General features: G+C 36.2%; 1 protein-coding gene across 3 annotated transcripts in view; it reads right to left on the bottom strand.

The window, feature by feature from the left end:
- Nucleotides 1-6,165: 6,165 nt before the first annotated feature.
- CDC27 (cell division cycle 27) overlaps nt 6,166-26,725 on the bottom strand; it is a 46,605-nt gene continuing 26,045 nt past the window's right edge. For 2 of the 3 annotated variants that reach the window (XM_004684049.2, XM_012726473.1), the window contains 10 exons: nt 26,070-26,169; nt 24,884-25,091; nt 24,467-24,639; nt 21,873-22,025; nt 20,609-20,817; nt 17,478-17,595; nt 16,483-16,611; nt 11,065-11,139; nt 10,191-10,347; nt 6,166-9,125 (listed from right to left, as the gene is read on the bottom strand). In XM_004684049.2, coding sequence (XP_004684106.1) covers nt 9,043-9,125; nt 10,191-10,347; nt 11,065-11,139; nt 16,483-16,611; nt 17,478-17,595; nt 20,609-20,817; nt 21,873-22,025; nt 24,467-24,639; nt 24,884-25,091; nt 26,070-26,169 — 1,405 coding nt within the window. In that variant the 3' untranslated portion in view covers nt 6,166-9,042. The remainder of the gene's footprint in view (nt 9,126-10,190; nt 10,348-11,064; nt 11,140-16,482; nt 16,612-17,477; nt 17,596-20,608; nt 20,818-21,872; nt 22,026-24,466; nt 24,640-24,883; nt 25,092-26,069; nt 26,170-26,725) is intronic. The other variant, XM_004684050.2, reaches the window with a different exon arrangement.

Here is a 26,725-nt window from a genome sequence, read left to right as displayed (position 1 = left end):
ATATAAGGGTGGTCCCAACTCACTAGAAATAACATATAGCCCATGTGTGAAGTAAGATTATACCATCTGAGATTGTGCAAATATACTCTATGATTGCATAATGATGGAGTAAGCTAATGAGATATTTCTCTGAACATACCTGTCATGAAGTAAAGCATACTACATACTGCCAAATTCCTGTTCATGGGGTATGTACCATTCTGCATTTTCATTCAATTTTGCAAACCAATTTGTCACATTTTGAATTTTTGCCAATCTCTTGGGTGAAAATTAAGTGAAACAACTTTTTTTCCATTTTTTAAGTAACACAATAGTTTATTTTTACATCATTTTGTGCATTTTTCCCTCTCAGTTGTAATCCCCGTGGGCTTCCCATCACCGAATCACCCGTGTGCCATCACCATAGTCTAGTGCACTTCCCTCTCCCCACTGTTTTTGATCCCATTCCCCACTCCACCTCCATAAAATGTCTCTGGTATATAGCTGTTCATTATTATTATTTTCTCACCTGGTCTTTTATACTCCTGCTATGAGCGAAACCATCCAGTATTTTTCCTTTTCTTTCTGGCTTTTCTCAATAAGCATGATCTTCTCCAGCTCCATCCGTGTTGCTGCAAAAGGCATGTGTTTATTTTTTTTTTGGTTGCTGAGTAATATTCCATTGTGTATATGTACCGCATCTTTTTAATCCAATCATCTACTTTTGGGCATTTGGTTTGTTTCCATGTCTTTCCAACTGTAAATAAAGCAGCAATAAACATGGGGGTGCCAGTGTCTTTCTGAATCAGTTTTTTTGTGTCTTTTGGGTGGATACCCAGGAGTGGGATTGCTGGGTCATAGGGAAACTCCATTTTTAGCAGTTTGAAAAACCTCCAAACAGCTTTCCATAGTGGTTGTACTAGGTTGCATTCCCACCAGCAGTGCAGGAGAGTTCCTTTTTCTCCACATCCTCGTCAACATTGTTGCTGCCAGTTGTTTTAAGATGTGCCATCCTCACTGGGGTGAGGTGGTATCTCATTGTGGTTTTAATTTGCATCTCCCTTATTACAAGTGATGTTGAACATTTTTTCATAATGCTTGTTGGCCATCTGCATTCCCTCTTTGGAGAAGTGTCATTTTAGCTCTTCTGCCCATTTTTTGATGGGGTTGTTTATTTTTGTTGAGTTTCATCAGTTCTTTGTGTATCTTTGTGATCAATCCTTTATCGCTAGTTTTGTGTAAGAAATTTTTTCCCAGTCAGTGGGCTGTCTGTTTGGTTTTTGTAATGTCTCTTTTGCTGTACAGAAGCTCTTTCACTTGATGTCGTCCCATCTATTTATCCTTGCCTTCACTATCGTTGCATTGGGTGCTGTATCTTCAAAGATGTTACTGAAGTGTATGTCGTGTAGTGTTTCGCCCATTTTTGCTTCCAGGTATTTTATGGTTTCCGTCCTTATGTCTAAGTCTTTAATTTACTTTGAGTTGATTTTTGTGTATGGTGCGAGGTAGTGATCTAGTTTCATTTTTTTGCTTGTAGCTTCCTAATTTTCCCAGCACCATTTGTTGAACAAACTTTCTATGTTCAATTGTATCTTCTTTGAAACAACTTTTGAAGGATTTTTATGAATTGTCTTTTCATCTTTTTTTTTTTAATATTTATTTATTTATTCTTACAGAATGGGTACAGGCCAGAGATGCGGAGGGTGAGAGGCTTCACCAGAGACAGAGTGAGGTGTAGAACAGACAGATCGACGAAGTACACTGCTGAGGGGAGCAGCGGGCGGGTCAGGAGAGGTCTGCCACACCATGTGGTCACCTCCGGGGCAGGCGGGGATCGAACTCATGCGGAAGTGGCTTTAGCTTCTCAGTGCTGTGCTTTAACCCGCTGCGCCACCAGGGAAGGCCGTCTTTTCATCTTTTTACTTCTCTCCCAGATTAAAAAAAAAAAAAAAAATTCTCAGTTATGTGCCCTCTGTGAAACAAGCTAATATTTCCTCCCAGTTTGTCATTTCTCTTTACTGATGTTATAGAAAGATTTATTTTTTATTTATTTATGCACACAAGAGCTGGGGTGTAGGCCAGAGGTGTGTGTGGGTGGTGGGGAGGGGTGAGATGATTCACCAGGGACAGAGTGGGGAGCAAAAAAAAACAGATCTACTGAAATCCACTGCTGAGGGGAGCATCCGGGAGACAGGAGCGGTCTGCCCTGTGGGTCAGCTCCCTGGTTGGGGATTGAGCTCAGGCCACAGCAGCTGTTGATAGTTTCAAAGTGCTGTTACTTTAAATTCCTGCGCCACCAGGGACGCCCTTCCCCTGGCTTTTGAAAGGGTATTTCTTTAATTCTGTAGGTTTTTCTGGGAGGTAATTTTCATTAGCAGTATATTTCCCTGAACCTTTTCTTTTTGCAAGTGTTTTGCGTGGCTGTGCACCGCTTTTCTATTCCAGGTCATTTCAGTGACAAAATCTGGAATCTAAGAGCCTTTGTCCGTTCCACTCTCGCTTGTGCTGTCTAAGAATTTTATTGGTGGGGTGGGAAGAAAGGTTAGTGTGTCTTCTCTTTTGGTAGCCTCACATCTCCTGCTCCTCTCCCCAACTTCTTCATATCTTAATGACCCACAGAAATGCTGCTTCTGTGAATCTTCTACTGGTCTCACACATTGTCATGTCTTTTCCTGAAGTGGGGATGATCATCTACAAAGCCCTAACCTACATTCAGTATTTTGCAATCTCTTTTTCCCCTGGAGATGTTGTGTATTCTCTAAGTCCTCCACCCAACTCTGTGCTGTTCCATTGAAAATTTAACCTTTCTTCTTTCTACAACCACAGGTTTATGATGGTAGTTAGATCTCTACTGGAAATTTTTTCCTTTATAGATTATTTGAAATTGCAATATTTTCTTAGCAATGGATGCATGAACCCTGTGCAGTTTTTATTTGTTCTACTTGGCTTGATGGTTGTTTGAGACTAAGGGACAGATTTGAAATCATGCTACTGCCATTGTTTTCTAGCTCCTTTTAGAAGGTACAGTGTGCTTAATCGGTACATTTCGGCTCCTAATAATGATGGAAAAGTTGAAACAGGCAATAGAAAGGAGGTATCTTAAAATTATCTGGTAACAAAGGCATTTGAAGTGGGAATTGATGTTGAGATTGGCAACAAGATTGGCAAAGGGAACATATTTAGTGGCTTTAGATTATACTACCCAGTCAAAAGCTTTAAGAAACATTTTCCTTACGAAGGATAACGAATGAGTGCTTGCTATTATGGCTGCTATTACTCGATATAATATTGGTGATCCTGGACATAACAATTAAAAAAGAAATAAGGTATTGCATACTAGGACTAAAAAGGAGGTAACTATTTGTAGTTATTATAACTTTAAATAGAAATCCTGCAATCTTGTAGAATAAGAAAGATCACTAAATGGAATGTGAGACCAGCCTACAAAAAGCTTTACACTGTGGCAGTCTCTTGACTACTATCATTTCCTTTTCATTGCTATCAAAATGTTGCCTAATCCCAAAACATAAATCATGATCTATCTAAACCAGTCATAGCAAACTCATTTACCAGGTAGTAAATTTATTAGTATCTCTTGCAGTCAGGGATGATTATATGACTGAGTTCTGGCCAACAGTATGCGAGCAAAAATCTCTCAAGTTGTTCTGAGGGAAGATTTTCCTCTTTTTGCAAGTGACTTGATTTTTCTAGGTCTTAGTTTCCTTGTGTATAAACAGGTACCTTATTTTAGAAACTTGAAATGCTCACATATCAAAGTGGTCCATAAATGTTAAATGAAAAGCAAATAAGTGCTTGTATTACTAAAGATATGAAAATGATTATGGTCTCACATATAGCACTGACTGACATTAAGAGCAATAAGCTGACAGACAGTAAGTTTAAGGGGTGCCTTACCCTAAGAAATTATAATTTCTGGGGGCTTCCCTGGTGGAACAATGAGATAGGATGCTGTACTGCAAGCCAGCCGCAGCTGTTTCAGTGTGAGTTCGATGCCAGGCCTTGGAGGTGACCCACACGGTGCAGCAGACCTCTTCTGTCTTGCCCGCCGCTCTCCTCAGCAGTGTACTTCTTCGATCTCCCTGTTCTGTTTCCCACTTAAAAAAAACAACTAAGGGGCCCTCCCTGGTGGCTCAGCGGGTTAAAGCACAGCACTGAGAATCTAAAGCCGCTTCCGCATGAGTTCAATTCCCGCCTGCCCCGGAGGTGACCACATGGTGTGGCAGACCTCTCCTGACCCGCCCGCTGCTCCCCTCAGCAGTGCACTTCGTCGATCTGCCTGTTCTGTTTCCCACTCTGTCTCTGGTGAAGCCTCTCACTGCTCCTGAGCCTCTGGCCTGTACCCCAGTTCTGTATGCACAAATAAATAAATCTTTAAAAAAAAAAAAAACAACTAAGTACTGATGAGTTTTTCTTCTTGTGTAGTACATTAAGCAGTGATGTATCAACTGAGAAAAACCTTCAGACATATTAGATTCAGAAGTGGTTATGCCAATGCAGCTGTTAAGTGCTAGTTCAGGTTGCAAAAGATGTCAGCTTATTGGCATAGTATTATCTACCTATAGGCATAGTCAGCCTTTGACAATATGTGAACAAATGGATGTGGCCATGTTACAATAAAATGCAACAGGCAATGGGTTGATTTGGCCTGCAGACCACAGACAATCTTTTACAGTGAATTTGCTTCATAGGAAACATGCCTTGGGATTGATCCAATCAGTTTTCTCTCAACTAACCGCTGAATTTGTCGAGTGGTCTTACAGCTTGATTAATACATTTAATCTTCAGTCCCTTGTGAACTAAGGAGAGATCTGATTTCTTTGCATGGATGAGAAAAAAAAGGTTTGTATTGATAAGAAAGTTAACTTTCATGATTTAAAAAAATAAATGACTGGAAAACTTAAGTCTACTTCCTTGTTCTTGGCTTCACCTTTATTCTTTCCTTATTCAAGCTCTTTCAATAACTTTAATTTTCTCAACTAGTTTTAGCCCCAAATTGAAAATTGTATTTTGATGGTGTGAAATATGATAAAAATGCCATGATAGGGGAAACTGGTATTAAAAACATAAGAAAATTGGATTTAAAATGTTCTTAAAAGCAACTTTAAGCCATTCAAGTCAACACATTCAATTTCAGTGTAAGAAGTACAGTGAGTACAGATCAAAGCATATGACGAACTGTGTAATAGATTTGTCTATGGTTAGTAACAAATTTTCCTGTGAAACCCAAACTTCTATTATAAATTATAGGAAATGGACACTTGTTAGTTAAGCTATAGTCTCAAACATCTAGAGGAAGTTGAAAACTAAATACAAGGTTTTGAATATACAGTAATGCCAAAAGCATTAAAGCTGAGCCTTTGTCTTTTCTTTTGTGAAATGAACTCTCTACCTAGAGGTTTGGGGGTTGAAGCAAGCAACACAGTACACTTCCCACTTCATATAAATCTCTGCTACCATTCAAGTATGAACAAAACCCTTTAGCCATCACATTCTCTATCATATCAAGCTAGAGTAAAATTTAGCTTTTATATTCTACTATCAGATCTTGATTTTTAAAATTGATTCTAATTGGAACAAAAGATTGTGTCCATTTTAAAGGTCTTTCATAAAATACACAATTTAAATAGTTGTTATAAATAGTTGTTGATGGGCTTCTGTAGTTTGTGGAAAATATACATCATAAAAATTGCCATTTTTATTTATCTTGAATTTAAAATACTAAAAATGAATATTTATACATACACGTGGAAGATATAAGTAAAAATAAAGCAAGAAGTCCTTCCTGGTGGCACTATCAAGCCATAGCTAGCCACACTGCTATATAGCCAGCCACTGCAACATGAATTCGATCCCCAGCTGGGGAGCTGGCCCACATGGCACAGCAGAACCTCTCCTGCCCTGCTCACTGTTCCCTTCAGCAGTGTACTCCAATCAATCTACCTGTTCTGTTCCACTCTGTCTAGTAAATCTTCTCATCCCCTGCACCTCTAGCCTGTACCCCAGTCCTTATATTTATAAATATTTAAAAAGATTAAAAAAAAAAAAGCAAGAGAAACATTGTCCTTGACTTTCAAAGAACACAAAGCTCTATCTTTCACTATTATGTTGCTGCCTTACTATATACATAGATGGCATAGTTCATAATCTTAGTAACTTGATTATAAATTACTTCAAAAGTAATTTATTTGGACTTTCCATTTCCTTTAGTAAATTGGAAATATGTTAAAAGACCTCTTACTCCCAAGACTGTACATTTTCTCAGACAAGTCAGGAAAAACAAACAGAAGATATAACATGACATTGTTTCAATGCAAACAGCACACATCACGCTCACACTTGGATTTTTCTAGGTTTTCACAAAGAAAATGGGTCACTGTATTTCTCAGTGAAGATCCATGCTAATACTCTGGCTAATCAGAGACTTCAAACTTTTTTTCTTCAAAAAGAGCATTTTTAATAGACTAAATACTGGTTATCACTGAGTTTTGTTTCAGGTACAACAGCAGCATGGTTCAAATGTTATTTGCAGTTCTTGGGAAAAAATTAAAATAATGAAATACAGGAAAAGTAGGGATCACCTTTTGTTATCTTGAGTACCATTGTTATCTTGAAAAAATATTTCCAACCTTCTGAAATCCCAGAGTTAAGAACCATTTCCAAGAGGGAAAATTTCAATGCTACAACATAACTTCTGAACCTAAGTGTATGTGTGTATATATGAGAGTATGTGTCCAAAGCTTTAAAAGAAAAAAAAAAAAAAAGCATCAAGGTACATAGTATTTTTAATTCCCTTCAAAGTGACTTCTGAAATTTGAAGGAAACATTTGTTTGACTTGACTCAAATAGATGTTCTTTTCTGGTTGTTTAATCTCCAATCCATGGGGAAAAAAGTTACAGGGTGGGAAATAATCCTTCAAATGACCAAATGTGAAAACAGATGTGATGAAAATGAAAGCAGGCCAAGCCTGGGATGAATGTCCCGCAGCCAGTCAATGCCATTGTTTACCTTCCACGACTATCCCTTCATTTTATCTTGGTGTCACAACATCAGTACAAGAAACCTTACTTCTGGCACAGGGCATAAATTCCTACTACAAAAACATAAGGAATTATACACCACCAAATTATATTCTGAGCTTAGTTTTTATCAGGCTTTGTAATATAAAGTTCAGGTTGAAGTTTTCTAGAAGACTCCATTATGTGATACTGTTATAACAGCTGGATTATGACTTGCCAATTTTAACAATAAGATAATCTAAAATTAAATAGTACAACACTAGTAGATATTGAAATGCAGTATTTGCTTGAATCTGAGTGCTAGCCTTGGGGAACTTTTAACAATATTTGTTCACATCTAAACTTTCCTTTTTATTTTCTTAGATAGCACATAAACATAGATTTAAGTAGGAAAACTTTGTAAATACCTTTCTGGCACAAAATACCTATTCTGAATTTATAATGGTATCTAATCTATATGGGCAGGTTAGTAGTAGTAAATGATAGAATTACTGAGTCTATAGGCTTAATTTTTTTTCACATGTTCGGTAATCCCCGTTATTTTCATAGTTTGACTAACAAATACAGGTAACCAGTAGATAAGTTTGTCCATCATATAACCCAAAATAATAACTGTAGGCCTGTCATTCATAAGAAACTATAATTTGTTACATTGACATTGGCACTTAATAAAATGTTAACAACTAAAGTTTCTCTAAAAATTTCAATACATTACAATAAAGGAGATACACAATTTAAGACTTGAAATCTGTTATGTGAAATTCCAATAATTCCCATTTTATTATGCATAATTAGATCTTAAAATTGTGGCCATTCCCCAAAGATTCCAATCTACATTATGACAAACTCAGGAGAGAGTTCATCTCCTTCATAAGAATGCTTTTTTTGATAGCTAAAACTTTCCAGTATCCTAAACACAATCACTCTCAAGTAAAGGTTTTGGGGACTCGGACTACTGAAAATAATTTGAAGCAGAGAGCTAAAAAGAATGGAAATGACTTCAATCAAAGGTAACCACACATTCTTGCACCCTGCTTAAACACTTAGAAAAGTCAAAGTTATACTGTCTTGAACAAACAAAGATTCAAGGTAATAGTACATTTCTGATTGTATTAAGGCTTTCACTATCATGATCTCTTGAAGTCTTTCCGCTTTAGTGTTCTCATTTGATTCTTATGATGAACTTAACTGGCTATTGGGGGCCTTGTTTTGGCTTTTCAGTGAGTAAACCACTCCATCATCTCTGAATGTTTCAGGCGATCCCCACAGTGCTCAGAGAAGAGGCAATATGGAAAGGACCAACTTTAGAATTTGCAATACCAAGACAACAATGATCAACACTTTGATGCAGGATGAATAAATTAAAATTCTTGGTTAGACATTAAAGCATTCTTGCCAAGAGTAAGTATACACTGTATGGAGGGATATTTGATTCCTACAAACAAGTCCCAATATGCCCAATGCATTTGTTTATGGGAGACACTGCAAGTTTATGGTAATTTACATTCCTTGGCAATCAAGTTACTTTGTATAGGCAATGTCTTTTTTATTGTTCCACCTGGCACTTGCTAACACCATCCTTGAAGTACCTAGAAATGAAGGTCAGTTACTCTGTTATCAGGAACAGAACCAAATAAAAACAAATTTTGGAAAAATGAACAAGACTTTCGGGTTCATCACTATTTTCCATATCTAATGGTTCCTTCAAGATAAAACATAACTCTTCCTTTCATGATAGCTTTCCAACAAAGAGAATAAAAGAAAAAAAAAAAAAAAGAAAAGTTCCCCACCCTACCCCCTACATTGTCATTCATACTGGTGAAAGAGCCAGTCTTGTTAGCAGCTAAATATTGCACTGCCTTTCATTCTGTGTACAGTCAGGGTCCAATGAAAGTGGCACACTCATGGTATAAAGTGATGGATGACGACACTGCCGGCTCAAGAGTGAAGACTCAGTATATGGAGGGACAAGAAATATGTCAGCACTAGTCACACATCCAGTTGTAAAAGTCTGATTTCCAGAAGTTAAAATTCATCACTTTCAGCTGCATGAAGTTGTGTATCGTCTGCATCTGTCATGCTGCTCTCCTGGGATTCATCTGTTCCCACTGGAAATAAAAAAACAGTCTACAGTAACGTAGCTGACAAATATTTATTGCTGGTTCAAGAAAACAAATAAGGAAAATTATATCCAGGAGATGAGACCTTAAATAACGCCCTAAGGATCCTGGTAGCCTTAAATAAAAGAATTTATGTTCCCTATTTTACATGTCTGAGATTATTTTACTGCGGTTAATCTTTAAGAATTTTAACTATTTGGAAACTGTCTCTTATGAATTCCTTATGCCTATCCTAGGAATCAGAACTAGATTTCTGACACATTCAAAGGAGACTTGACATTTCTTGCAATCACTGACTCTACTTTGAGGATAGTCCTGGCTAGTGCACAGAAATATAGCATATAACCTTTTGTTTTAAAAGGATTATCAGGATTAAAGGAATTATAATTTTAATTAAAGTCTTTCATCCAGTTTTCAGGATCAAGCCTCTTAGTTTACATAATCAATTTAGGGGTAGAGTACTTTATGCCTTAAGCTATAACTTTACTCCCTTAGCTTTTCTTGACCTTTAAATTTATATATTTTAGGCACATATTTGAATCTTGCTTTTTCCAAAGCTCTAGTTTGAATAGCTACTACCACAGACCTGTCACTATTTTACAACATAACTTCCTGTCTATCTTTGTGTGGGTTTCCCCCACTACATTGCTATGAAGCAGAAAAGGAAGGCATTAGCTACATATTCAAGCATAAACTGAGGCCTAGGTAAAAGTCAGCAAAGGATTTGCCAAAGTCACAGCAAACTAGGTTCAGAAAGAACTAAGATTAATTACCTGGCTGCATATGCACATTTTGTGGTTATATCACCCTGTTCAGTTTCCCTAAACCCCCATATGATATAAAGGATATATATAGCAGGGTTAGAAACATATAAAAAGATCACAACGCCTTACGCAAAAGGTAGCTTTCTGAATACTCAAAAGCTTTTTTTTTTCTGTGTTTACTCTGTCATAAAGAAACATCTGTTCCATTTCACCTAACTCTGATGTTGTGCTTCACTAGCTCTTTGGTTTGAATAACACACACAACCCTAATCCATATAATAATACTCACTGATCTGTTCTTCTTGGGTTATTGGCTCCTCATCATCTGGAAGGTAGCGCTTATCAATTGCCTCTTTAATCTGATTATTGGCTCCTTTAGGATCTAAATCCATTGCCCAAGAGAAATTCATCAGGGCAAGGTGCGTTTGACCTAACTTCTTGTAAACCTAAAAATAAACAACATGACTACATTTTTCATTAAGTTGTGAGCTTCAACTATAAAATTCAAAACATCTGTAATTTAATATGGCTCCTGGTTTATGTGCTATAAACTCATTCTGGTGAGCAGGACACTGTTATCCTATAGAAGAACTCACATCAGCTTTTGAGCTTCTTTTATAATATGCTTAGGTCTTTTCAGAATTCCTGGCTGCTCAGACTTCTTTCAGGAAGTGAGAGTCCACTAAAACTCATTCAACTTGGAAAAATGACAATGTAAAGAACTGGACTATACACTGATTAGCATTGATCTGCAGATCCAAAATCAATTAGCACTAGGGGGTCCTGTCTGCAAAGCCCTGAGTAGTGTGGTTTTGAAATACTTGCAAGTAATATCTCCCTATCAGCTTTCTTCTGAGTATCTTCTTCATAACTGAAAGCTAATAATTTCAGTTATAGTTTATTAATGATCAATAGGTGCCAAGTGTTAATATACTTCCAAAACCATATGTGGGTGGGGGTAAGGAGGAATGATGTTCTTGCTCTATCATTAAGGATAAACGTCATCTTAAATGTCAAAATCTATTATTTATTTTTAGAGTACTTAGTTCAAAGCCTAGCTGAAATCAGCTCCACACATGTTGTACATTAAGTATTACATTTATTCCTAAAAGTTACTATTTGCTATGAAAATCATAGTTTAAGAGTAGGAACACAGTCTTTACCTTTCCTATTAAGAAGTAAACAAGGGATTCTTTGGGAACAATTTGTTTCAATTCTTCAAGTTCTTGCAAAGCAGACTGAAAAAAGCAAAGAAAAAAAAATTGATGGATTTTTGCTTTCCCAAATTAACTAAAGCTTACTAGATCCTAGACTTCCTCCGTGCATTAATTCTTATTGTTGTAGAACTAAAATGCATGAAAAATACTATGACAACAGGATCTAAGATATGGCAGGGGTTCCCTATAATACACTGAAAGTTTACACACATACACATACACTCCTTTTTTTGTGAAATATGCAGGTGGTAACAACTCTTGTTTTTGTCACCATTTAAACCAATGCTCCATTACACTAAATGTGCAGTGCTTTTAACTTCCAGAACAAAACAACTTTCATGTAAACAATAAGCTTTGCACGCCAATCTGCCATTTTAACTAATGATGAACAACCTAACATATACCCCTCTAAACTGACATAGTAATCTTTGGATAACTGCTGTAGGCTTAGGGAGATTGAAAGGAAAGTTAAGAGACTTAGATTTTAATTTAAAGAATAGATATAATTAAAAGTAAAACTAGCTTCCCAAATGAGATGCTGTCCCAGCAAATGGAAAAGTAAAAATTATTTCATAATACCTAAAGTCACCATGAACAAGAGGACACAGTCAACTGTCATCACTGAGGATGGAAGTATAAACTGAGGACAATCTAGTGTATCTATTGAGTTAAAAACTGCATAACAACCACTGATTCAGAAATTTCACTAAGAATGTGTACTGGAGAGATCCTCAAAAAAGTTCACTAAATCACTATTATATGAATGTTCAACTCAACATTATTACTTGAAGTAATTATTAATTGCAGCACATTTAAATAAACTATCGCCCATCTGTGAAACATTAGATCTTAGGTGCTCAACTGTTACACTGAAATTTTCAAAAAGCAAAAGTGAGATGCATATATACAATTTTTTCTCTTTTTATTAACAGAAATTGTTACATGTATGCCCCTAAACAAGAATGGTTTGCTTTTGTGGAAGAAAAGGAAGTAGGGGGGTAGGGGTTAGAATTTTCACTTGGTAGCTTTTTTTTATTAATTTATTTATGCATACAGAACTGGGGTACAGGCCAGAGGTGCAGGAGTGGGGAGAAGATTCACCAGAGACAGAGTGGGAAGCAGTATAGGCAGACAGATGAAGTACACTGCTGAGGGGAGACAGGAGCGGTCTGCTATGCCATGTGGGTCAGCTCCCTGGCCGGGGATCTAACTCGCACTGACACGGTTGTGTCTAGCTTTGCAGTACTGCACTTTAATCCCTTAACCAGTTGTGCCACCAGGGAGGGTCCCACTTGGTGGCTTTTTTACTTTTAAAGTTTTCTAACTATGGATATTATAATTTATTTCCCTTTAATGTACACATTTATACTTTGTAGTGAAATAAAATCCAGGTAAGAAAAAGAGAAATACCAGGATACCACTCACAGGAATATTAAGTGACAAACAGAAAGAAGTTTTAGGATATAAACTATGGTCCATCCTCTGTGAAACATTAGATTTTAGGTGCTCAACTGTTACACTAAAATTTTTAAAAAGCAAAAGTGAGATGAATATATATAAAAAAAGTGTGCTGCAATTAATAATTACTTCAAATAAAATATTGAGTTGAATATTCATATAATAGTGATTTAGTGAACTTTTTTGAGGATCTCTTTAGTACCGATCCTAAGCAGTGAAATTTTTGAATCATTGGTGTTATATGCAGTTTTTAACTCAATAGATACACTAGATTGTCCTCAATTTATACTTCCATCCCTAGGACAGAATGAGATGCTGCATTAATTTTCTATTGTTGTGGGTAACAAATCACCACAAATTTGATGGCTTAAAATAACACAAATTTATTATTTTACAATTCTATGGCTCCTATGTAGAAGTCTTTATATGCGCTTCACTTGGTTAAAATCAAGGTGTTGACATGGCTGTCTTCTTTTCTGGAGGGATTCTGTTTCCTTGTTTTTCTTGGCACCTAAGACTCCCCACATTCTCAGACCTTCCTTCCTCCACCTTCAAATGCACCAAAATTAGGTTGAATTCTTCTCATGCTGGTTCTGACTACAGCTGAGAAAGAGCTCCATATTTATGGATTTATGTGATTAGATCTGGCTCACCTGCATAATCCAAGATACTCTCCCCATCTCAAATTCCTTAATCACACCACAAAGTATCTTTTGCCATGTAGGCAATATGTTCACAGGTAGTAGTAACAATTAGGGCATGGACATGTGTGAGTGGCCATTATGCTGCTTACCATAACAGTATAAGCCTACTCTGTGAAAAGAAATACACAAATAATGAAAGAAAGATTTGGAGAAGTATGCTCTGGGCTGTTAATAGCACTCTACCCTAGAGGACAAACTTAAGAGGCACATTAATTTTTTTTTGTTTTTTATGCTTTTGTATTATTTAAATGTTTTATAACAAGAAAACTAATTTCATGAAAATAAAGTTTTTATTGGCATTATCTAAAATCTTTTTATGTAAAGTAGCTGGGTGGCAGATTCACAGGGGTTATCATACTATCAATTGTAGAGGTATCTGAAAATTTCTATAATAAAAAGAGAAAAGTGAAGGCAGTCCACACACACATGCATATGCACTTTCACAGGCAGTCTGTCTAGAACGCTATCATTTTGAGGGTAGGGGGCAAGTCTGTGGGGGTTCTGATGCATCTGCTGGCAAACCAAGAGAAACTCGAAGGAATTGCCAGACTTTATGTGTCTGTGAATCACACTGTGTGTCAGGAAATGAAAGATATATTACATGATAATTCTTCCAGTAGTGTGTTCTTTTTCCCCTGCCTAGTACTAAATATTTTAAAATATACATACAACAGAACAGCAAACATGGATATTACTTACTTAAGACTACTGAGTTATATCTATTAAACATTAATGATAAAGACTGGCAAAGCCTGTAACATAATGAAGAGGCTCAAAACTGATTTTAATACTTTAAAGCAGCAGTTCTCAGATATTTGGTCTATGGACCTCGCTATACTCAAAGCTTATTGAGAAGCCCAAAGAGTTTTTGTTAGTGTGAGTTATAACTATTTATAGTTAGATACTAGAATTTAAAACTGAAAGGTAAAAAAAAAATCATATATTAATTTAAAAGTAACAAATCTATTTCATATTAACAATGTTTTTAAGTGAAAAATAACTATTTTAAGATTAATGAAGTCAGTGGGATAGCCCTCCCTAGTGGTGCAAGGGGTTAAAGCGGAGCACTGTGAAGCTGTCTGCAGCCCCTGCAGCATGTGTTTGATCCCCAGCCAGGGAGATGATCCACATGGTGCTGCAGACCTCTCCTGTCTCCTCAGCAGTGTATTTCTGTCTATCTGCCTGCCTGTTCTGTTTCCCACTTTGTCTCTATGAATCCTCTTACCCCTGTACCTCTGGTCTGTACCCCAGTTCTTGTATGCATAAATGAATAAATCTTAAAAAAAAAAGTGGGTGGGAGGAATGGCACTGTTTGACAATATTGCAAATATATGGTTAACTGCTGGATCCTCTTATCTGCTTCTGCATTCAGTCTGTAATGATATCACATCGTGTAGCTTTTAAAAAATCCACTGTACATTTGTGAGAGCATGAGTCAAAAAGGCAAATTAACACCTAAATATTATTATGAAATAATTTTGACCTTGTAGACTTCTTGAAAGGACTTTCAGCAACCCTCATTAAGGTCCCAGACCATACTTGAAAGGCAAAGCTTTAAGGAAACCTTAGTCAGGAAGATACACTTTAATCCGCTTTCACTCTAATATCTCACACAGTTCAGAATAGCTGCGTGTTTTCTTTCTATCACTGCACATTGTAATTATTATCAAAACTTCATGCCATCTATCATGTTTTTTCCCACCCAATAATCTAATCACAAAGACATTATCTAACGTAACAGCCCAGCTTTCATTTTTTGCATTAGAAGATTTAAGACCGTGATTAAGATATCAATACGACACATCACATAACAATGTTTCTCCAAAGAGAGGATGAGTTGGCACTCTCACACCATTTGCTTTTCACTTTCAAGCTAAGACATTTCAGAAGCACTCAGTGACTTTTCCTTACACCCTTTTTATGTATAGTCTGCCTATATCCAACCCATGCATCAAAAAGGTATGTAAAATCGCTACAACCATTACAACCTGGACAGCATCGGATTAGAATTTTGGCTTCTTGAAGTAAGGTACAAGCTGACTTATATGGCGTGGGTGTGTGGCATTAAAACATATGGCGTGGGTGTGTTGGCATTAAAACAACTGTAAGAATAATAAAATTGAATACAAGTCTTTCAATTCTAGAACCTGACCATATACCTAAAGAAGCACAATGAAGCCAAACATGAAAAATAAAGTTGAATTACAATTATGGTATCTAAAAAGGAAGTTAAAAATTGAAAAGGGTTAGATTTGAAAGCAGCTTTTTTTAAAAGGTCAAAACTGCAGTACATCTGCTTTTTCATAAAGAAAAACAATAAAATTAGAGGATTAGAGAATGACAGACAATAAATTACACATTTAATTTCTTATCTTTATTAGTCTTGAAAAGTTTAGTTTACTCCTGATTTTGTACTTTTAATGTCAGCAATTTTCAATGTATACTGGAAGAATACACTTCTAGGGAGTACTCTTATTTGAAATGGATTATCTAGTCCATGTTTTTCTGTGTACTTTTTAAAAATCTTACTCTTTTTAGCAAGAGTCTGAATTATTTTGATATAACCTGACCTTTAAATGAAAACTTTAGATTCATTATTTATGACTAACTGGTAACAAAAGTCCTATGTTATTTTATTGCCTCTTTTCTCTTTCTCAGTTTTGTTAGTATTTTTTCAGGCCCGTTCCATAATCTGCAAAACAGATTAAGAAGTTGAAAAAGAAACACATCAGACTAGACCTAGTTTCCTTATTAGAAGCTTTCATTATATTTTTCTTTGTGTACTCAAGATATATTATTATTGTGATTAGTTAATGCTTGTTGTGGTTGCTTTGCTCATCACTATAGCCTCATATAGTAAGGCACACAATGGTACTCAATCAGTCTTTGCTGAATAATGCGCAAATATTCATTCACCAACTGCTCACTTATTTTGGTCATAAAAGGATGGGCTTAGGTTTGGTCTCTAACGTAATTCGGATGGAAAAACTGCCTTTCTACATCTTTATAAGGGATAGCCACATATTTCTAAATATCTTTCCTAAGGCCATTTATGATGAAAGAAAATCAGGAGAGAATGAAATTAATAGTTTCTGAACTGGGGAAAATGAACTGAGATAAAAATTAAAGTATAAATTAACTTTTACTTTATTTTTTAAAGGGGGACTAAATTTAGTAAAATGCTGAAAGACCATTATCTTACCTTGTATTTTTCATTTGCAAATAAAACTGAGGCTCTGTGAAATTTGCATAGAGGGTTCTTGGGGTCAATAACAATGGCTTTGTTTAGGGTATCCAAAGCCTTCTCAGATTTCTTCAGTGCATGCTGAACCTATATTTAAAAAGATCTTATTAATTTTTTCATTTGATATTTATGATGATAAGAACCAAATAAGTTACTCAAGACTAACATAAAAGTAATAAAACCCCTAGAGATGTAAGTCTGTGTGATCTAACTGCCTTGTCCAATGGGTTAAATGGTGCTAGTAATTGATTACCAAACTATCAATAGATTATCTCTAAAAATCACTTCCAATTCTAGTTCAACTTCTTTATTTTAAAGTGAGAATAGAGAAGTCCAGAGGTATTAAATAACCTGCACTGGGATCAGGTCCTTGTGTGTTCATAATGACAATCAAGATTCTATCTTCAGAGAACATACCTGGTTACCTTTAAGTTTAGAAAGACAAGAAAAACCTTGGTTTTCTGTTCACAAGAAAATATGCACTAGTTGGCTAGATAATACTCTCATTTCAACAGATTTATTAAGGTCAAACTGTTCAAAGAATCCCTAGAGGATTTGGCTGTACCTTACCAAGCCTATTTCACACTGAAGAGCTATGCTGCTATGGATTTTAGTAATTAATTTGAAAAACTCTGCTTTACATATCTGAAAATCACTGCTCTGTAACAATGGATGAAATAAGGTAGGCAACATGGTATTTACTGCCAATATGGTAAGGTCTTTATCACTAATAAAATAGAAGATGGGAGAAATTAAGTGACTTGTCCAAGGAATGAGGGTGATTTAGTGATTTATGTCAAGCAAAAAAGTGCTATTTTTGGTTGTAAAACATTCCAGGATACTATTTCAAGAACAATAACAAAAGCACAATTTTCATTTTTATAGCAATTCAGTCAGTAACAAACAAATCTCAAAAGGGAGATTAATTAAACAATGTTTAGAAATTTACTTACTACTCCAATGTGGCAAAGTAAAACTGAACTTTGAGGGTTGATATCAAGTGCTTTCTGGAAATGCATTTCTGCAAGGCTGAATTTTTCTTGCTTATAATAAATCATTCCTAAGCCATACCTGAAATTATAAAATCCAGCATAATTTTAGGAACATGAACTTCTTTCTGGCTACTAATTTTGTTCATCTATAAAAGAATATGGAAAGTATCGGGCATCTTAATCAGTGAAAATTACAGGTGGTCTTAAGGGAAGCAAAAACCATGATAAAAACCATCAGATCATTTTAAACAAGTCACTTTTATAAGTGAAGCCAACAAATCAAGCAACTAATCAAATAAATTATGACAATGGAGAAAAAAGAAATCACAAGCTGAAATCTACCACTACAATCTAGATTTAACAGCAAACTTTTTACTGAGTGGTTGTTATGTGTGTACTAAGAACTTTAATTCTTTAGGAGAATTATCTCATTTAATCCTAAGAGCAATCAAATATATAGGTATTGTTATTCACATATTTGAATAAGGAAATTTAGAGAAGCTAAATAACTTAGGGACTCCTAAAGTTATACAACTAATAAGGATTCTTCATGATTCTAAACACTAAACTCTTAACTAGGCTCACACTCTCTGGCTGTGTATATCTTTTCTACCATTCCAATTACAGTATGCACAGTCCACTTCCCTCTTTCCAATTCTTGTGTGAGAAATGTCAGAATCTACGCTTTCAAAATTGTAATTTTTAAAGACCAGTAACAATGTATTAAGTTGATATAGAGGTATTCTAAATTTTCAAAACATCAAACAGTGTCAGTGATTTACATTACGAAATCTCTTTTCTATGGCTGGATAATGGGTGGGAAATAAACACTAAATGAATAAAAGCACATTGCATCTGCTTTGAGAGGTTTATCATTAATGTTAAGAGGTGAAGAAAAAGTACAAAAAGTTCCATGCTAGCAACAGCAAAGGTAGAGATAATGTAAGAAAGACTGATTACACACCTTGAAGTTGGAAAAACAAATATGCTTAGTGTTTATTTACATAAATACCTCAATATGTAAAAACCTTTCCAGTTAAAATTTACTCATCTGGGGCCTCCCTGATGGCACAAGGAGTTAAATTGCAGCACTATGGGGCTACCAGTAGCCATCCTTGGCCAGGAATGTGACCCACATGGCACAGCAGACCTCTCCTGTCTCACCTGCTGCTTCCCTCAGCAGTGTGTTTTGCTCATTCTGCCTGTTCTGCTCCCCACTGTCTCTGGTGAGTTCTCTCACCCCCTGTACCTCTGGCCTGTACCCCTGTTCCTGTATGCATGAATAAACTTAAAAAAACCTTACTAATCTGTATATTCTTTTTTCCCAATTGAAACAATTTAATAACAATTTTTGATGAAGTTTAAAAAATATTTATTTGTTTATACATAAAGAACTAGGGTACAGACCTCACTAGGGTCTATACCCTAGGTGAGAGAGATGAGAAGATTAACCAGAGACAGAGTAGGAAGCAGAACAGGCAAAGATGTACTGAAACACACTGCTGAGGGGAGCAGTAGGCTGGTCAGGAGAACAGCAAAGGTAGAGATAACATATGTGGGTCACATCCCTGGCAAAGGATTGAACTCATGCTTCAGTGGCTGCCATAGCTTCATAGTGCTGTTTCAACCTGTTGCGCCACCAGTGAGGGCCTATAAAGAATTTTTTTTTTTTATTTATTTATTCGTACAGAACTGGGGTACAGGCCAGAGATGCGGAGGGTGAGAGGATTCACCAGAGACAGAGTGGGGAGCAGAACAGGCAGATCGACGAAGTACACTGCTGAGGGGAGCAGAGGGCGGGTCAGGAGAGGTCTGCCACGCCATGTGGTCGCCTCCGGGGCAGGCGGGGATCGAACTCATGCGGAAGTGGCTTCAGTTTCTTAGTGTAGTGCTTTAACCCGCTGCGCCACCAGGGAGGGCCTAAAGAATTTTTTTTATAATTCTTTACTTATTTATGCATAAAGACCTGGAGTACAGGCCAGATATGCAGGGATGGTGAGAGGACTCACCAGAGATAGAGTGGGAAGGAGAATAGGCAGATCGACAAAGCACACTGCTGAGGGGAGCAGCAGGCCGGTCAGGAGAGGTCTGCCGGGCCATGTGGTCACCTCTGGGACTGGGAGGGCTCTGCTGCAGCCCACATGCAGTGGTGGGCTTTAACCCATTGTGCCAGCAAGGAGGGCTCGCTATAGTAAAGTTTTTTAAGGATGCATTTTTGCAACAAAGCAGGAAAGACACTATATAACACCACACACGTTCAATTAAGATAATACAGGGAACTTTATATTTATGTGAAGAGAGGGAAATGTCAAGTTTGATGGTTTAATATGCCAATTATTTGCCCATCTTTCCGGCAATGTACTTTGAAACGTAATGAAATATAATCCATTAAAAAACATACATACACAAATAACAAACTGCATTTTAGTAATCTAAATCTGCTTTAGACTTAGTGACAAACAGAATGATAAATTCAACTGACACAGTAAAAGAAAAAACCTGTTTGACATAATAACTATCATGAGGTTATTTATATTGGAATTTTACTTTTTGATATTTATAGTGTTAAGTCAGCTAAGAAATATACAATAAAACATCAGCAGCAGATAGAATATTAAGACGGAAACAAGAATAAACTTTTTCATATCTTCTTTCTTTGCTAACAGTATCAGCTAGGTAGTAACATGATATTTAGCTACACCAATACAAAAAAGTAAAAGAGAAATTACTCAATACATCCAACACTGGATTCTTAATAACTTAACAAACTAGTTAATAAACTAGAACTCTGCCAAATAACAACAACTAGTATATCATTTTCAAGTTCTATTTTTTCAATTTCCTCCTAATCACCATTCACCAATTTAATGTTCTAAAAAAGTAATCACAAAAGATTTGATAGAATATGTATTTATCATTAATTAAAGAATTCATAAAGGTAAAAATTTCACATAGAAAGCATTTTAGCTAGAATTTACCAACAGAATTACCACTCTGAAGTGTAACTTAACAAAATTCATGACAACAGACAAAAAAAATAAATGACTATCATCAACCTATCAATAGGACATTGTTGGGCCATTAGCACTTACCAGGCATTATAATGTCTAGGATTGACTCTGATAGCATTTCGAAAACAAGCTAATGCTTTGTCTAATTCTTCAGTTAACACAAACTCATGTCCTAGTAGAGTATAGGCATAAGCATAATTTGGATCAACCTGGATAGCTCTCTGGAAGAATTTAATTGCAATATCATGTTCTCGTTGCAAACTGAAACAGTTCCCTGCAGCACACCAGGCCTAAAAAAAATGAAGACAAAACGAAATGTAAAAGTGAAAACATTTTTAAAAACCAAATCTATGATTATTTTTAAGAGTCATATCTCAGTACAGAAAGACAAAAACTGAAGAATTTTTATAGATATAGTTCATCCTCATTATTCATTGATTCACCTATTTGTGTATTTGTCTACTTGCTAAAATTTGTACAACCCAAGTCAGTACTTGTGGCCACTGGTGACAGAACATATGAATTGCCCAGCCAGCAGATTTTCAGCTGAGGGTGAACAAAGGCTACTTTCTCCTTGTTCCTGTTCTACGTGGGAAAGACCAGAAGGCTGAGACTGCAGAGGCAGCACTGTAGTGCAAGCTCTCGCACTGGGGTCCACTGGACAGTTTTAGTCCCAACTGCCATCACTGGTAATGCAGCCCCAAGCAAGAATTAATTTGCCTTTTGTAAAACTCAGCAGAATCTACCAGAAAAACTGTTTTTAGGATTTAAAGTTATCATCTGTGTGAGGGGTGTGTATGTGTGCATTCACATAAGAACAATGGTTCGGTGTTTGCTAATTCAGTAACCATGGAGACTACAGAATATAAATAATAAGAATTAGCTATTTTTAATTCTTAAACTGTTGTGAAGTACCACTAACTATTCTTGAGGTGTGTTGAAATACAATTCATATGAGGTTGTAAGGAGACTGTACCTATGTCTTAAAATGACAATCAAAATTGTTATTTTAATTTAAAATAATCTTTTTAAAAAAAAAAAAAAACTCGCTTTGGTATGAGTTCCAATCTGAGTAATTTCTGCTTAATGAAATTGAATTGTTGTGATGTCAATTTCAAAACAACCAAGTCTTGATTATCCCAAGTGAAATATTTGTTTTGTGGTCTTTCTATTTGTGTATCTCTAAAAGGTATTTCAGGACTTTCTGTTCTTGTCCCTGTTATAGAGAGAAGAATGGAAAAATAAGTTTGGGTGGTAGTAAATGATGTTCAAATTATTTGGTTTTTTCATTTGGTAAAAGTGATCAAAAGATGGCTACACAAGCGAAGTATTTTGGTTAACATACCTCTGGTGAATTTTTGTCCATGTCTGTTAAGTCTTTTGAAAGAACTGAAAGAGCAACATCTTTTTGAAGATGCCAAAGTGTTGTAGAGTAGATCTCCATGCCCTCAACTCTGTAATTCTCAATCCTTCTAACCTCTGAGAATATCCTTTCAGCCTGAAATACAAAAACTAGTAAGGGGAAAACAAGTTGATGCAATTTACATATATACGGAGAACACTGGGCACTGTTCTCACAGGACCTAAATGCTGTATTGCCTAATAGTTTTTATGTGAATTAAACTGTGCATGGCAGATCAATACTGATGTAATCATATTCAAACTGCCTAATTTTTACATACACACAAGTCATGGTAAAAAACATGAACTCTGAAAACTTAAATTTCCATCAAAAAGACAGAAGAGAAATAGATTCAAAGACAATTTTAAAAGGATGTTATAATACACATTTCCAAGTTTTAATACTGACTTAACAGTATTAAAGGTGAGAGAAAAATAATTTTCTATAACACAAAACCCCTTTTTGTATTGGATTTTATTAAAAGTGGAGCTGAAAACTTTAGGTTTCAGCTGGCAGCCAGCTCTGTAGCACCGGGCCTTGAGCACCCCATCAGCAGTCCCTGCCTACCAATTCTTACTTGGCAGTACTTTGAAATTTTTCTCCTCTCCTCAGCTATTAGGTCAATTTTACCCTCACCATACTCACAGTTCCCAGAATTAGACTTCTCTCTTCCTGAAGTTTGAGTTATATAAAAGCAATTAGTTTTCAAATTTAGTTTAATATAAAGAACATTTAGACTATCATTAAGGAAGACAAGAGACAATAAGGAAATAGAATTAATAAAAGGAACTAAATTCCAAGAAATGCCCATACATCTAGGATTAACATGATTTGTGACTATCGTAGCATTCCTTAAGAGCTATATAACTGCTTCTGGCCCTCCTTGGTAGCACAGTGGGTTAAAGCGTAGTACTGCAAAGCTGGCTGGGGCGTAGTCAGTGCGAGTTCAATCTCCACCCTGAGGTGAGAGGTGATCCACATGGCACAGCAGCTCCCCTCAGCGGTGTACTTCATCAATCTGCCTGTTCTGCTCCCCACTGACTCTGGTGCATCCTTTCACCACCCCTAATCCTCTGGCCTGTACCCCAGTTGTGATTTCTAAAAGGTTAATTTTCTTTTTTAAAGTGGGAGGCAAGGGGGAGAAAATGCTTTGGAAGGAGAGCTGGAGAGGAAATCTAAATTGGAAATTAGAATTTTCTTTAGCTTTCAGCTAATCTTTATCTTTTCTGATATAAACTTAATCAGTGAATATAATTAAAAGGATAAAAGCCTTAATAGTTAAAGATACTGTATTGTTGATTACATACAACATTCTTCATAACACTCTTCAAATTTATAAAGCATACAAAATGTCTATATCACCCCAGTAAGAACTTTGTATATATAGGAGAAAGAATTTTTATTGTAAATACCAATTACATGACAATAGTATATTTTCAGATCCTGAATGGGGTATAAAAGTTCCATATAAGAATGCATGAATAGGGCCTCCCTAGTGGCACAGGGGTTAAAATCTCAGTGCGAATAAGTTATTACTAGCCACTGTGGCATGGTTCGAGCCTCAGCCAGGAAGCTGACCCACATGGCGCAGCAGACCTCTCCTGTCTTGCCTGCTGCTCCCCTCAGCAGTGTATTTCAGTAGATCCACCTGTTCCTCTCATCTCCTACCCCCCTCTGGTCTACACCCCAGTTTTAGTATGCATAAAATACATAAATCTTAAGATTTTAATTTACTTATTTATTTAGACATACAGAACTGGGATACAGGCCAGAGGTGCAAGGCCAATGAGAGGATTCACCAGAGACAGAGCGGGGAGCAGAACAGGTGGATCAACTAAGTACATTGCTGAGGGGAGCAGAGGGCAAGTCAGGAGAGGTCTGCTGTGTCATGTGGATCATCTCTGGGGCCTGGGACCCAACTAACACTGAAGCGTTAGTTGGCTACCTTGCAGTGCTGCGTCCTAACCTGTTGCGCCACCAGAGAGGGCCAAAATAAATAAATCTTAAAAAACAAAAAACAAAACAAAAACTGGGCCCTCCCTGGTACTGCAACGGGTTAAAGCATAGTGCTAAGAAGCTAAAGCCACTTCAGCGTGAGTTTGATGCCCAGCTCCGGAGGTGGCCTACATGGCACAGCAGACCTCTCCTGACCCGCCAGCTGCTCCCCTCAGCAGCATACTTCATCAGTCAGCCTGTTCTGCTCCCCACTCTGTCTCTGGTTAATCCTCTCAACCCCCTGCACCTCTGGCCTGTACCCCAGTTCTGTATGCATAAATAAATAAATCTTTAAAAAAAAAAAACCAACAACAATGCATGGATGACTTGGATTCACTACATGCTATCTCAAGTAATCTCAATGATTTTAAGTTACTTACCCCATAACACAAGAGAAAATTGTATTTGTAAATACAAATACTGAGAAAATAAAGACATTATATAATATTGACCTTTTAGATCCAGTCCTCTTAAGCACATATATTTCAATTAAATTTAAATTAGCACTAGAAAGTAATTTATAACTGTTTAATAATACTTACTTGCATATACTCTGAAAGTTCAAAATAGGCCCTTCCGATTTGGCACAGTACCCAACCAGTATTGTAGTGGTGAGAAGGTAGGTGGCTCAAAATATTTATAGCTTCTTTGCAGTTGTATGAACACAAAGCTAAATAACCTTTCCCCATTTCACGAAGAAGGCTCATCAAACCTTCTAGGAGAAAACAATATAGTAAACAAAGAAGAAAGCACAGTAAAACAGTTTGGTTTTCTAGTAAGGCTAGTTATAAAATAATTCACTAAATATTCCAGCACAATGTAGAAAAAAAGGAAAGGCATTCTTTTTATCTTTTTGGTAACAGGGAATGAAAGGCACTTTAACAAACAAATCTATTTTGTTTGTGAGTAAAATAATTCCAAGAAATGCCTATAAAAGATATTATGCATTTACAACAGACCTGCTGCTGCTTTCTGTAGATTAAATGCCTGGATCTGAGGTGTAATTGTGGAGATTTTCCCTTCTGAAATGATGGAAGAGTCCAATTTAGTAATTTCCAGGCTATCATTTATGTTAGGTTGAGTTATTCCTCCTTTATTTGTTTTGCTTTTTGTTTTTCTGTTTGGAATTTTAGGTGGAAACTTCATTTTTAACTTTTTGCTGTTCTCCTGTAAACAAACAAAAAAAACATCCCACAATTAAACTCATGTATGTTAGACTACTGCCAACCACTTCATATGTGTTAGATATAAACATATGGCCTTGGATGGGCTGTATTTTTCTCAAAACTTTTATAAAAATTAGTTTTTGAAGTCATTTAATGCAACAGTTCTGAAAATAAATAGTATTAACTATTAAGGGAAATCAAGTATTGTTTTTCTGAAAGTACCATTTTCATTTATTCTTTAAAAATAATATGATAATTGGATGTGATTATCTCCGAGCACTGCAACTGATGTCATAAATTTTTGACCTATACATGTCAACGTTAAAGACTATCCATAATATTTGCCAACAGACCAAGAAAATTTATCAAAGGCATAATGAAACCCTCTTACTGTGTAAAAAAGCGCTTAAAGAAAACACAGAAAATTTCCTCTTACTCTTTCCCAATGACATCTGACAACCATTCTACACCATCAAATCCATGAAATTGGAATCGGTATAATACTATTAACTAAACCACAGATCTCATTTGAATTTCATGGTTTTTACTAGAATCTTTTTAAGTTGAATTCTCCCCTCCCTTGCTTTTGTTTGTCGTGTGCAGAAGTATTACTTTGAAATTTTATCACAGTGCACATTTCTGTCACCAACCACAACTCTAACTATATAGGTCTGTTTGGCCACTTCACAATGAAATTCCCCTGTTCTACACTGTAAGAGTCACATCCTTCTTCCTACCCTTATCCCAAACTCCTGATTATCAATGATCTGCTCTTCATAACAGTAATTTTGTCATCTCAACAATGTTATATATTATATAATATTTATTAAAGGACAAAGAAAATTCACAAGTGTTACAGATGGCCTTCCAAATTGAAAATAAATCATCTCTTAATTTATTGGAAATGGAGTTCCTGATGAATGAAATTTCAAAAGAGGAAGACTTAAGTAAATGTGATATACAAAAATCTGGAAATTACCTTGGTTGTAGAGCTGTCACTAGTAAAAAGTCGTGAACTTCTTCGAGGCAGTGCATTTGGGGGAGATGTGATAGTGGGGCTCAATACCTGAGGTGTTGTACTAAAAAAATATAAAGTATACATTTACTTAGCTCCTGTATACAAAAACTTAGTTCATGACTATTACTAAAAAAAAAAAAAAGCCACACTAGAGCTTATCATAATCAAGTAATTTGAAGTTAGTGAGGAAGAGAAAATCGTAAAATCATCAGAGAAAAGAGACAGATTATAGAGAGATGAGCAAAAATGAGAAAAACAGCCTTCTGTCAGAAAGAATATAGTATAGAATATAGTAGAGCAACATCTTTATAGAATAAAACTGTCAGCTGGAAATCTATTCCCAGTGGAAATCTCTTTCAAAATTAAAAAAATGAAACAAAAATTTCTTTTTCTTTTTAAAAAGATTTATTTATTTGTGCATACAGAGCTGGGGTACAGGCCAGAGGTGTAGGGGCAGCGAGAGGATTCACCAGAGACAGAGCAGGGAGCAGAACAGGCCGACTGACAAAGTACACTGCTGAGGGGAGCAGCAGGGGAGTCAAGAGAGGTCTGCCGCGCCAGGTGGGCCAACTCCTAGGCTGGGGGTACAAACATTAAAGCCGCTGATGCTAGCTAGC

The sequence above is a fragment of the Condylura cristata genome, unplaced genomic scaffold (genome assembly GCF_000260355.1).
Source record: "Condylura cristata isolate star-nosed mole 26May11 unplaced genomic scaffold, ConCri1.0 scaffold00017, whole genome shotgun sequence".
NCBI classification, from domain to species: Eukaryota; Metazoa; Chordata; class Mammalia; order Eulipotyphla; family Talpidae; genus Condylura; species Condylura cristata.
This window is presented reverse-complemented; position numbering and strand designations above follow the sequence as displayed.